At 32.2% G+C, this 13,542-nt stretch overlaps 1 protein-coding gene across 2 annotated transcripts in view; it reads left to right on the top strand.

Moving 5' to 3' along the window:
• Nucleotides 1–13,542, top strand: part of SPoCk (secretory pathway calcium atpase) — a 56,345-nt gene that overhangs the window by 31,211 nt on the left and 11,592 nt on the right. For both annotated transcript variants that reach the window (XM_074143196.1, XM_074143187.1), the window contains exons 2-10: nt 8,826–9,020; nt 10,886–10,975; nt 11,062–11,159; nt 12,069–12,177; nt 12,255–12,404; nt 12,500–12,711; nt 12,801–12,925; nt 13,006–13,103; nt 13,191–13,286. In XM_074143196.1, coding sequence (XP_073999297.1) covers nt 8,826–9,020; nt 10,886–10,975; nt 11,062–11,159; nt 12,069–12,177; nt 12,255–12,404; nt 12,500–12,711; nt 12,801–12,925; nt 13,006–13,103; nt 13,191–13,286 — 1,173 coding nt within the window. The remainder of the gene's footprint in view (nt 1–8,825; nt 9,021–10,885; nt 10,976–11,061; nt 11,160–12,068; nt 12,178–12,254; nt 12,405–12,499; nt 12,712–12,800; nt 12,926–13,005; nt 13,104–13,190; nt 13,287–13,542) is intronic.

Here is a 13,542-nt window from a genome sequence, read left to right as displayed (position 1 = left end):
AACCTTTAATATCTCGTTAACTATTATCTTAAGAACATTGCAATTAGTACCAATTATACACCTAACTTTTCTCTACATTTCGGTACAGAAATCATAGAATTCTAATAAAGGCGTAAAGAAATATAAACGTTGGAAATTTCACGGAATTCGAAACGAATTTGAAAACGGTAAAAATTTAATCTTGAATATCTCATGAACTATTATTACTTGATTATTGCAATTTATATTACTTATACAGCTAACATTTCTCTACATTTCGGTACAGAAATCTTTTTTTTTTTTTAATTTTTTATGTCCTTCTTATTGATTGATTATTTTTCTCGTACCACCAACCAGCAGCTCGCGTACCACCAGTGCTACCACAGGTTGGGAAACGCTGATCTAAATAATGATAACTAGTTAATTTGCTAATCAATATTGAGATGGAGGGGATAACCATGGTGGTTAGTGTGTTGGAATCTCACGTTGATCGGGTTCGAGTTCAGTTGCCTACAGAATTAAATTAGATTTCTCTTTTAGCTTTTTACACTGTTCTCTTACCGGCGTTCTCTACAGAAAGCCCCTCCGGGTTCCAATAACCTCAGATGTTGACGCTCTTTTAAATAAAATATTTAGAAGTTATTAAATTATATTGTTGATCATTTTTTTCAAATTAGCTTTATAATATCAAAGTAGCTATTCAGGTCCAGCACTAGTTAAAGTTGGCAATTTTCCTATTAAAAGAGACAAACTGTCAAGTCTGTAGAAGAAAGCGATAAATCTTGGATCTATTTGGATAGATATTTCGTTTTATGACCGATAGTCTTCTACATCAATCTTCTTATTTATATATTCTATTTCTGTTTAAGATGATTAACTGAGGATCTTGAAGAGTCGAAAAGCAGGTAAATAAGAAGAAATAAGAAATAAGGGCTGAAATTTTGAATGCCAGTTTATACGAGGGTCGTTTGAAAAGTCCGTGCAAAGTCAGAGAGATAGCACTACTGGCGCGTATCGAGGTTATGTTTAGTTAGTAGCATCTCTTGGAAGAACACACACCAAGTTTCAGCCAGATCGGTCTATTTCTTTGTGTTTGGCATTCGTTTGAATCGAGGAAGTCGAGTGATTTTCAAAAAATGGACGAAAAAGAATTTCGTGTGTTGATTAAACACTACTTTATGAAAGGCAAAACGCCTCAGGAGACTAAAGAGAAGCTTGATAAACATTATGGTGACTCTGCACCTTCGATTAGAACAGTTTATAAGTGGTTTCAAAATATTCGGAGTGGCCATGAACGTTCTAGACGCCCTGTTGAGGTTACTACTCCAGAAATCATTGATAAAATCCATGATATGGTGATGGATGACAGAAGAGTGAAGGTGCGTGAGATTGCTAGTGCTGTGGGCATCTCGAATGAACGGGTATATAATATTTTGCATCAACATTTGGACATGACAAAGCTACCCGCAAGATGGGTGCCGCGATTGCTCACGCTTGACCAAAAACGAAATCGTGTGAAGTGTTGCAAGGACGGTTTGCAGCTGTTCCAGAAGAATCCGCAGGACTTTAAGCGTCGTTTCGTCATTGTGGATGAAACATGGATACATCACTACACTCCTGAGACCAAAGAACAATGGGTTACCAAGGGGGAATCTGCGCAAAAAAAGGCGAAGACCGTTCCTTCGGCCGGAAAGATTATGGCGACTGTCTTTTGGGATTCGCAAGGAATAATCCTCATCGACTATCTGGAAAAGGGTAAAACTATTACAGGTGCACATTATTCATCGTTATTAGACCGTTTGAAAACCGAGCTGCAAGAAAAACGCCCACGATTGGCCCACAAAAAAGTCCTTTTCCATCACGACAACGCACCAGCTCACACCTCAGCAGTTGTGGTCGCAAAATTAATGGAAATAGGGTTCCAACTCGTTTCACATCCCCCCTATTCTCCAGACTTGGCTCCCTCGGACTACTATTTGTTCCCCAATATGAAGAAATGGCTGGCGGGAAAAAGATTTTATTCAAACGAGGAGGTGATTGCAGAAACGAATGGCTATTTTTCAGACTTGGACAAATCCTATTATTCGGAAGGGATCAACAAACTAGAGCAGCGTTGACTATGTTGACTATAGGAGACTATGTTGAAAAATAAAAAAGGTTTACCCCAAAAAATTAAGTAGTTTTTATTTTTGCACGGACTTTTCAAATGACCCTCGTATTCTAAGATGCATACTTCAAATATTTAAAAGAACAGCTAGGCTCAACCTGTGGGGATGTTTCCTTTAAAACTTCAGTTGACAATTAATTAGCTCTGAAGTAGGCTATTTTGGTACTCTCCTAATTGTAATAGATTCGTTTCAATTGTTTCTGTTAGAATATTGTCAGATATCATTTTTATTACTTCTTCTTTCTCACTCACTTCTCTTTAAGTAAAGTAATGACTTTATTTTGGCATTCTAACTACCATACTATGAGAAGTAAACTAGAAATTTCTTGAATTTAATTTTCTATTTCTTAGATTTAGAATAAGTAATATAATTCACAATTTATAACGCAAAATATTGTAAAGCAAATATTTATTAAAACAAGATGAGTAGATAACAAAGTAGTGAGATGGCTCTTTGATATTGTTTAGTTAACTTCTTGTTTCCATTACGAACATCCTCTGACCTTCCATTTCACACATTCCATTTCTGTGGGAATCCATCTGGTATGTTTGTTTTATGCACTATTCCTAAGCATATAAAATTATTTAAATTCTCTAATTTTTACATTTAATCTGTAGTTTGTTAGTAAATTTTTAGGCTTTATCTTTTGTAATACGTAACTCTAATTTCATTGAAAATTATAGAGAAAATCGTGTTGCAAAGAAGGATAAGGGTTTCAAAATGATTCACTAAAATATTTGCGACAAATTGATGGGTGTGGACATAGTAATGATTTGAAGTTCATTTACTTCATGGAAATGAAGGTGCCTGTTAACCATCCAAGTTACTTCACGATAAAAAGTCTTTTCAGATCTACCTCCATTGTAAATAACAATTCAATTAAGGATCAGTTTTAGGTACTACCTAATTTTGTTCTGCGTTTCGCTACTAATTCATTTATGGTAAAAAATAAAAATTATTAGCTGGTCTTTTAATTAATTTACCTGATCTTAGGCCAATCACATTTCGGTTTTGTAATTGTTAATCCATAGAAATAAGTGAAACAGTTATCGTGCACTACATTCTCTAATTATAGAGGGATGTTTCCTATGATTAGTTTGTACTTTTGTTGGACAAAACAAAAAAAAAAACTGTGAAGAGTTTTGCTGAAGAACTTAAAAAGGAACATGTCTTTCAAAATGAAGAATTTTATTTCGCAAGAAATGGATACTTTACAAATTGAACCCTCGATGGAAATTTAAAAATAGTTTGTTTTAATGTTTTTGGTGTCAACCAAACATGTCTTTCTCAAAACAACGATCAAGTGTAAATTATATTACATCATTTGTTTAAACATTTCACACATGCGTTCGTACAAAGCAAACATGTTCTGCTTTCTTTAAATACAATTATTATAATATTGTTCTAATTGTAAAAAAGTAGATTTAGTTGTTTTTTGTTAATGGAAAACGAATTATTGTTAGTTATTTGTAAACTGTTTATTGTTTGTTGGTAATGATGTTACTATTTATCACATTACACTACATTGAGAAAGCAGCTTAAATATTTACTTCTTCCTGAATTTCAGTTATTGTCGGGTGATAATAATTTTACTAAGTGGTCACTTCTCAAAATTTACGAATAGAACTTCCATTTCAGGCTGGCCTTAAACTGTTTATTTTGGTAACTATAAAAATATGATTTCTATATTAAGATTTGCTGGGAGTTGTAACAACAATGCACAAAAAGTAAAATAACATTACATTAATACAGTATTAAAAGAAACTATTCTTCATGAGATAAAAAAGTGGAAAACTCATTGACATACATAAGTGAAAAATAACTTAATTAGTTAAACATAATTTACTCAATAGTTATCACTCTAAGAGCAAAGAGCTTCAGAGCTTGGTACATAAAACTGTAAATTTCATTAATTTGATTCACACTATAAATTTTATATCTAACAACTTGAGAAACTTGATCATTTTTAGAATCATTTGAAGATTTCCTAGAATTAATAGCCTCCTTTCTTTCGCTTCTTAACATTACGTATCCTGAATTGGACCCTAGGCATGCGAATCACAATCGTATACTGGTTTAAGAAGTTCAAGAAGAACAAGAAGAAGAACACTTCTTGTTGGATTTAAATGTGATTATCTTTTTCTTTTTTTTTTAAGTGATTTTACAAATATTATTAGGGAAGGGATTAGCTATGAGGTTAGCATACTGGACTCCCACGCGGAGGTCCCGGGTTCGAATCCAACAGCTGACCCTTAGATTTTCTCTTCCTAGGAGCTTCTTACAGCTCACTGTCCGGTGATGGACAGTGTTGTCTGTAACGAGAGAACACTGTCCGGAGGCCGGCAGTGCACTGGAAAAAGCTCCGGGTGCTAATAACCTCAGCTGTTGATGCGCAAAAAAAAAAAAAAAAAAAAAAAAAAAAAAAAAATTCTTTTGACACTAAACGATCAAAATGAGCGATACTAAAATCAGGACAGCCCTAATTTCGCCCAGGCTTGCTGCTCTTAAATTTTCTCCTCCTAAGAGTCTCTACAGCTAATTGTCCAGTGATGAGCATGATTATCCTAGCGTAAGAATACTGTCCAGAGGCTGGCAGTGCACTAAGTAGGTATAAGGCGCCAATGACCTCAGATGTAGACGCCCTGAGGAATTAAAAAGAGGTTTCTGATTTCGAATATAATTAGTTACTCTTAGGATGGATATAAAGACATGCTTTAATTAATGGAATGCTTCTTTCAGCTATATATAAATATATAAACTGGGTTACAAAAATATAGAAATCGAAGCTAGAAAAAAATGTCGTACTTTAACGTATACAGTAACATGTACTGTATATGTATGAAGCAGAGATGCATTCTTAGTATTTATAAATTGGAAAAGTATGTGCAAGGCTTGTAAAAGGACCGAAAATAACCTGGTGTTTTGTCACTCTGTGAGGCTTGGAAGAAGAAGGACTTCCATTCTAGTCTACACCAGCTCGTCTAGTACAACATTACGAGTTGAACACTAGTTATAGCGTTTAGCCATATTCTTTTAATCTTGAATTGTATTAGACAGTTCTCCAATTTATTAATTGTAATTAATGAAAGTCTTGTTCTTAGCTGGTGTTAATGCTAGTCATTGTGCTGTATAGTATTCAATCTGACGTCATTACTACTAGCTTTTCCTATTAGAAATATACTTGGGCGCCACGGTAGCCGAGCGGAGACCTGCGAAGCTAATATGTACTGGGTTCCATTCCCCATCTTAGGCCTTGGATTTTATTTAATGTTTAATAAAAGAAATTTACAGTAAAGTATGTTTGCTAGTCGCCTCCGTCCACGACACCTAATTGGTAGATGGACGTTAAGCCCGCCTGAAAAAATAGGCATTACTTTACTTTATATTACACTATATTTGTAGTAGCTTGTAAGGCTTATTTATAAAAAGATCGAAAATATGAGTGTCTAAAGCTTAAAAAAAAAATGGAACCCAAACCAACAGCACTTTTTATTCTGGCATAAAAATTAAATTCCTATTGGAAATGAGTACTAACTAGACTGGTACTCAAATAAACCTGTCTGATTACTAGAAATAATGTCAAAAACAGTGTTCTAATTAATGATTGCAATGAAATTTTTGAAGGTCTCTATTGTTACATAATAATATACATTTACTTCCTGTCGGACGTATCTATATTTATGTGTGATGGTTACAATAATTACTTTGGATATCTTTTTCCTAGCTATATTTATGTATTTTTCAAAGTACTTTAAAATGAAGCGTGAGAGCATGTCTGTCAGCATCAGGTAATAAATAGTGAAGATAGTTTGGGGAAATTATCTTGTCAGTTTATGTTCACATTTTTCTCGTTTACAACAAACTAGTTGGAAAATTCAGGTAATGATTCAAACAGCAGTTTCATATTAAGTTATTAATTAAAAGATTAAGAAATTAAATTAAAATAGAATAAAACTTTTAAAAAATGGCCTTGATGGTGACAATTAACTTTTACATAAGGAAATAGTTGTTGACTTTAAGATATGAATAACTTTTTAATTCCTACATTGATTTATAATAATTCAATGAACTTGAGAAGTAATGATTTTTAATTACGAGTGTTAATTCAAGAAACAATGAGCATTTTTACGTTGTAAAAGTATTTACATTGCACTTGTCTTTACACACATTCTCGTGCATTCATGCACATTAAACTCACATATGCACATTAAAATTTATTATGCATTCAGCGTACCAATATCTTGCATTCGTCTAACTTGTATTACACAATACAAACATGTACCCTAAAATTTATACAAGGTTTTGCTTTATATCCTTAAAATAGAAAAGAGAATTTTTTTTTTTTAATTTACAAATATGTACATTACACTTACAATTGTTGTTTAAAATCAATTTTATATAACCTAGGATTGTAGGCTGTTGAAATTTTGCCTATAAAACAAAAGGAAGCCACAACCAATAATTGGTTTTAATCTTAAATTAAATTTTCTTAATCCGCAAAGAAACAAACCCATGACTAACTTTTCTTCAATATTTTGCAGAAACTTAATGGTCAGAAAATTTGTCACGGGAATGAGAATTACAATGAAAGAATATTTTTTCCGTGTTAAAAGTAAAAGCTTTAGTATTGATTTGGGGAATTGTTAATTATCAATTACCTTTCCACCACACCCCAGCTAATCCTCCTATTTCAAAGTGTATTCAGCTGGCCCTACTGAAATCAGCATTTGTTTTAAGTGACAAGTTTTAACAAAACTTTTAAACTTAATTTTTCCCCAAAATTAATACAATTAAAAGAATGATTATTTCAACGGTACTCTCTGATGCAAGACTTAATTCAGTATCAAACTTAGAAAATTAAATTCTTTCATAAAGGTATCGTCATCAAAGTTAAAATTTCTCTTAGTAAAGTGAAAGAGTGTTGCAAACAAATGAGCTGAATAATTGGTGTGCCTAATTACAAAAGAAACTTTTCATTTTGCTCATCAGAGGTAGAAGATGTGGTAAAAGTGAAGTTCTCTCCAGCTGTATGTTAGAAAGATCGATATAGACCTCTTTCTTTTTTTTGCTACCCTCTCCACTGAAGTTGTCAATGCTTTGGTCTTGTCCTACTTTTCATCATTGAACGAGTCGAAGTATTTGTATTGGCACAAAATAAATATATTTGCTTCTTTTTTTTTCATCAAAAAGATAATATTGGTTCTTGGTAGGGTTGAAAATTCACATGTTTTCCTCTGAAACTGGAAATTTACGGCTGAATTGCTTAAGCAGTAAGGATTAACTAAACAAATTTTAAAAAGATAGAAAAATGGTTGAAAATATAAACTTTATTTCACTTGTAAATAGCACTGGTTCCAGATGGGTGGATTGGACTGTTAAAATTATAATATATTAATAGATGTTGAAAGGCATTTCGAATAGAACTTCGAAAAAGAAAAAATTAACGTTTAGATATAGTTAAAAGATTTTTCTGATCAGCTAAATGGAAGGACCAACTGTAATAGTTTCTTAAATGAAATACGAGTTAACAAAATAACAAATACGTTCTATCTTTTTATTTCCGTTCGTTTCCAAGGAAAATGCTTTGAGTAGGTCCTTGAAGAGCTTCTGAAATTTTCATTTCTAAATTTCATTTAAGTACCACCATCCGTTCAACAGCAAAATGCCAAAATTTGTAAAATTTCCGACGTTGAAACTCTGTGAGAGGTTCTAGCCAGCGAAAGCCGATACTTTTTAAAGACATTAGCTTTGAGGTCAAGAGGGCTGCTTTGGTCACACATAGTTTCAACATCTAGGGATAGTTCTCGATCTAAGACTCTCTTTTTTTCTTCCCAGAGGCAAATATATATTCTTTTTAATAGGTTGCTCAATGCAGCGTTATATTGCTTATAATATAAATTATTAATTCAATAATATGGTACCGAGAAAAAAAAGGTAAAAAGAAATTATTACGAAGGCAAAAAAGTATTTACTATTAACTCATTCATTCTAAACTGTTGAGACAATGACCGTTTAAACTTAATTTAAAAAGTATACTAACAATCAGTTTTTGAGATGTTTTAAGTTTTAAGGGCTTAAAAGTGTTTGAATAAAAAATAAAAGGTATATCTCCCCGAATATTTGGGTAATAGAAAAAGTTCTTACCACGAATTAAAGAACAAAATGAAATCTAAATTTTAGTCTCCAACATTCCCTTTTTTTTTATTTGCCTCATGATCATATGAGAAATATTTTGTCTCTAATGTGTAAACGTTTTGGGACATACTGTACTCGCCTCTTTTTACAAAATTACCTGTTAAATTATTCTCTTGAAGTATATTTTATTAAGAAGCTTATTCTTTTAATACCACTAGAAAAACCATAATAATTGAAAATTTATAAAACTTTATCTAAGTCAATGAATTATTGATTGACTCTTCTTTAAAATCAACGAGATTTACATCACTGAATTTTTATTTGCATGAATTTTAATTGGTTTACAATCTTTATCTAAAAAAAAGTTGAATAATTTTAAATGAATACTTACATAATTTTAATTTAAGAAGCCTTAAGATTTAAGGAAATTGGTATCTAAAGCCTTCTCAGAGCCAGTCTTCGGTAGTGTTCTCTCCTTACAATCATTTCTTTTAATATTATTAATTTATAAATTTGTTATAGATTTTTTTAATTTTCTTTCAGGGTGGGGAAGAAACAATGTGGTTATCCACGGGAGAGGCATCGTGGCTTGGAGCCGAAGAAGTGGCTGCCAGACTGAGAGTTGATCTAAGATCTGGACTCTGGGGTAGAGAACCGGAACTTAGGCGGCAGCTAACTGGCCCAAATGAGTTTTCTGTTAAAGAGGATGATCCTCTTTGGAAAAAATATGTTGAACAAGTAAGTATCATATATGATATGAAAAGAATAACTGAATTGATTATTTTGCATAGATTATAACATCATTATTTTCACGATTCAACTCGTCAAATGTGTAACTTATTATACAGTATGAGAAGCTTACAGCTGTTCAGGTATAGCTTTTTTTTTCTTTTTTTTTTGTGATATGTATCAGACAAATTCAGGATGATAGCAGCGCTTTCCTGGATGACATTCGCCAGCTTATTGGATAGGTCTGCTTTCCGAGAGAACTCGGCCAGGCACTCTCTCTCAGATTGCAGAGTGAAACTTAATTCCCTCTCCCTTAGTTGTGGCTGCATCTGAATTACCGAAAGATTAGCGCGAAGTATTTAAAAAATACTCAATGGAATGAGAATTTAGTATCTTTTAATATGATACTAAAAATTCAATCCAAAAGATGCTGGTATTGAGGCAGTTGTATAGGCAAAGTTTTTTTTTTCAGACTTTTAAATAGATACATTGAGATGGAGATTTTTTTTTTCAAATCAGTTGAAAGAGAAACCCCATTTTCAGTTGAAGAACTGTAATTTTGTTTTCTTTGGCCCATCAAAATTTGCAAGCAATATGTTAAGTTATAATTTTAGACAGCCATTGAGATATTTTATATCTTTTTATCATGTTATGCCTATATTTGTATTCTTGTTAACAAAAGTACCTACAATATTTACTAAAATGAAAGAATTAAATAAAAAAAACGCATGCCATTTAAAAAAAGAGGTTATTTTTAGTTTGAAAGCAAACAGTGTTCTCTTCATCACCAAACATTTGTCACAAATAGCTTATTTAACATCAAAATACTTCACATCCGTCAATTTCACTCAGCGTTCCTCATTAATTTCTATTTACTTCCTGCCTTCATCGTGGAATTATTTTCTTTCTTTAATGGCCTTTATTTTTTGGTTAAAGAAAATAATTAATAAGTAGGCTAATAATAAATTAGCATATATTTAAGTTTTGCATAGATAAAAATGACTAAATCTGAATATAATACAAGTGATTAGACCTCATTGTTAAAATTTAATATTTGTAGACAAATATTCTATTGCTGCACCATTGTTTTTTATACTAAGTATAAAGACAAGAAGAATATTAATATTATTTTCTATCGGCTTTTTTGCCAGTTACCTTGATGCCCGAGGGTAAATTTATTTTATCTATTTATGACAAAACATTCGCACGCCAAACATGACCAATGCTACAAAAACGGCAATCAGTGAGCAAGTTATGGATGTCTCTGAGCTGTATAAACGACATCAGCATTGTTGTATCGGGTTGCCACCACCTGGTCCTCGTCTGCAATGAGGATACCCTCATCTTTAAGTATTGGTTCCCATGTTTTAACCACATAAGAGAGACATCCATATCCACCTCGATGTACTGTGTAACATCTGGGTATTTTTCTGGCAGCTCAACTTGAAGTGATCGTCTTCCCACGCCTGCTTCGTCCAGCATCCCACGACAAAGGTCCAGTGGGGAGCATTCATATGAAACCATCTATCACGCACCAACTCTGATCCCTGCTGGACTGAAAATAAGTCCTTAATATTTTAATTTAGGCTGCATGTAAGGATGCGATATCGGAGATAGCTCTCTCACCTTCTGATCTCAGGACTGTCACCCTTTCCAGCAGCTATAACCCGTTATTTAAAAATCAAATAGAAAGAGTATTTAATTAATTTGTTTGAATCAATAAATTTTAACATTGGAATATTCTAAATTCTATATCCTTGTAACTCACTCATTATAACGGGTTAAATTTATATTGCTTCCTAATAATATTTCAGAATTTTGTGTGTACTTGTTAAATTTCAGCTTTTAAGGATTCATTTTTTGTTTGTTTTTAGTTCAGGAATCCTTTAATTTTGCTGTTATTGGGATCAGCATTTGTTAGTGTATGCATGAAGCAATTCGATGATGCTGTAAGCATAACTGTTGTAAGTACTTAATAATTTTATTAGTAAGTTTTTATGTATTATTTTCAAAGAACTATTGGTAATTTTTGTATTTGTTCTTATTTTAGGCTATTATCATTGTAGTTACCGTGGCATTCGTTCAAGAATATAGATCTGAAAAATCATTAGAAGAATTAACAAAACTGGTTCCCCCACAATGTCATTGGTTAGTTGGGAATATATTTTTTTTTCAAAGAAATATAGTGTATTCTATTTATTTGCCTAGTAATATAATCCTCTCAGGCATCAATGCACTTATTATTTGTTATTATTATATCATAACAGGCAAAATACAATTCGTTTAAACAAAAATTTGTTTGTTCTACATTTTTGATTAGGTGTAGGCCAATTAGGTGGATTTCATGAAAGAGAATTGGTGTTCTCTTATTCTAAGCAAAGAGGTCGTAGATAAAAAATCAACAACTATATTTTAATGGAATGATAGTACAACTGTGAAATATTTTATCTTTAAATACGTGTTTTATATGTAGTGTAAATCATAGAAATCTAGAGTAAATGAAATAAAACATTGATAACGTCATTTTAATCCTTAAATTTTCTTTTTGTAGGTTGTTCTCAATTAATTGACTAATCAAATTATAACTTTTTTTGAAAATTAATTGCCGTAATTATTAATAAATTGGAAATGAATGAAATGAACAAAAAAACTTTTTCCTAAAACTGGCTCATATTGTTTTACTGATTTACTGTACTTCTGAAGCCACAGTTTATAGTACTTTTGAAACCATTGTCTGTAGAGCATGTTTTGCCTGACCACCACGTTTCTATGATTGTAGTTTCAACTTTGTTCATACTTCATTTTATATAATCTGGAAAAATTAATTTTACTGTTGGGTGGAAGACAGATTAGAAATATCTACGGCAACGACTGAAGTCAGCAATATTGGTCCAAGCTTGAGAATATGATATATGTTATGTAGCGATCCTAAAAAGTGTTGTCCACATTCTTTTTAATTCTTATTTTTTCTATATTAAATTTTAGAATTTGAAAATTTGTTTTTTTATTTTGCCTCTTATTTTGTTTTTATTGTTTAAATTATTTGTTTCATAACAGTGTTCGAGGGGGGCAGCTAGAAGCATTTTTGGCTCGAGATCTTGTTCCAGGAGATATTGTTCACTTGAATGTAGGGGACAGAGTTCCCGCAGATTTGAGGCTTTTTGAGGTAAATTATTTTGTAAGGAGGCTTGAATTTTTTATCTCGTTGAAATTGTGTTATCTTGGATTAAAAATTTGTTTTAGGCGATTGATTTAGCCATAGACGAAAGTAGCTTCACTGGGGAAACAGAACCTGCTGTTAAAATCACCGCGCCAATACTTAAGTCCAATGGTCACACTTCTATGAAGAACATTGGTTTCATGGGTACATTAGTTCGATGTGGCAATGGAAAGGTAAATTAATTTTGCAAAGTTGCAACTTAACCACAAAATTCAGTTAGAATGTTGAAAAAAAAAAATATTGTCACATAATTTTTAATTTCTTTAAGGGTATTGTGGTAAATACTGGTGAAAAAAGTGAATTTGGGGAAGTATTTAAAATGATGCAAGCAGAAGAAGCACCAAAAACACCATTACAAAAATCTATGGATACCCTTGGCACACAACTATCATTCTATTCTTTCTGCATTATTGGTCTTATAATGGCATTAGGCTGGCTCCAGGGTAGACCAATCCTTGAAATGTTCAATATTGGCGTTAGGTATATATATATGCACATATATATTTTTTAATAATGTTTTCAATTTAATGGTAATATGGAACAAATAAATTATTATTGTTAAATTTTAGTTTGGCTGTGGCTGCAATTCCAGAAGGATTGCCTATTGTGGTAACGGTAACGCTTGCCCTTGGTGTAATGAGAATGGCTAAAAGAAATGCTATAGTTAAGAAGTTGCCTACGGTTGAAACTTTAGGTTAGTGAGTTGGAGGCGTTTTAGATATTTTATTTAAAAAGTTGGATAATATTATAGTGATAATATGATTGTGCTTCTAGGTTGTGTAAGTGTAATTTGTTCAGACAAGACTGGCACCATCACGAAGAATGAGATGACTGTTACAGTTATTGTCACATCCGATGGTTATTTAGCTGAAGTAACTATTTTTCATACTGTCTATATTTGTAATGAGTGGCTTTTGTGTATTTTTTTTTATATAACAGTTTTTTTATTCAAATTTTAGGTTTCTGGCGCTGGTTATAATGATCATGGTGAAATTCATATTCATAAATGTGACAATTTAGAGGCTGCTAGAGATTCAATTTACAGACTTCTTGAGGTAATTTCAGTTTTAAAGGGTGTTAGTTTCTTCTAAATTTACCTAAAGCCATTTTACATATAATTAGTCTCTATAGCAGAAAAATTATGTCGTTTTAATCAAGATTTCTTCACCATGAATTCTATAAACCTGGACAGACCAATCAGTACTAAGTAGACAGTGTCTTCCCTGAACATTTTATTACGTAGAGAGAGACAGGGTTCTAGAATCTGCCTCCACAGATTATAGTTTAAACTGAGAAGCTCCTCGTTTTAAA

Source organism: Rhodnius prolixus, unplaced genomic scaffold (assembly GCF_049639745.1).
Source record: "Rhodnius prolixus isolate KJV_2025 unplaced genomic scaffold, Rpr scaffold_1, whole genome shotgun sequence".
NCBI classification, from domain to species: domain Eukaryota; kingdom Metazoa; phylum Arthropoda; class Insecta; order Hemiptera; family Reduviidae; genus Rhodnius; species Rhodnius prolixus.
Note: the sequence above shows the minus strand (reverse complement) of the source record. Positions and strands in the feature narration are given on the sequence as shown.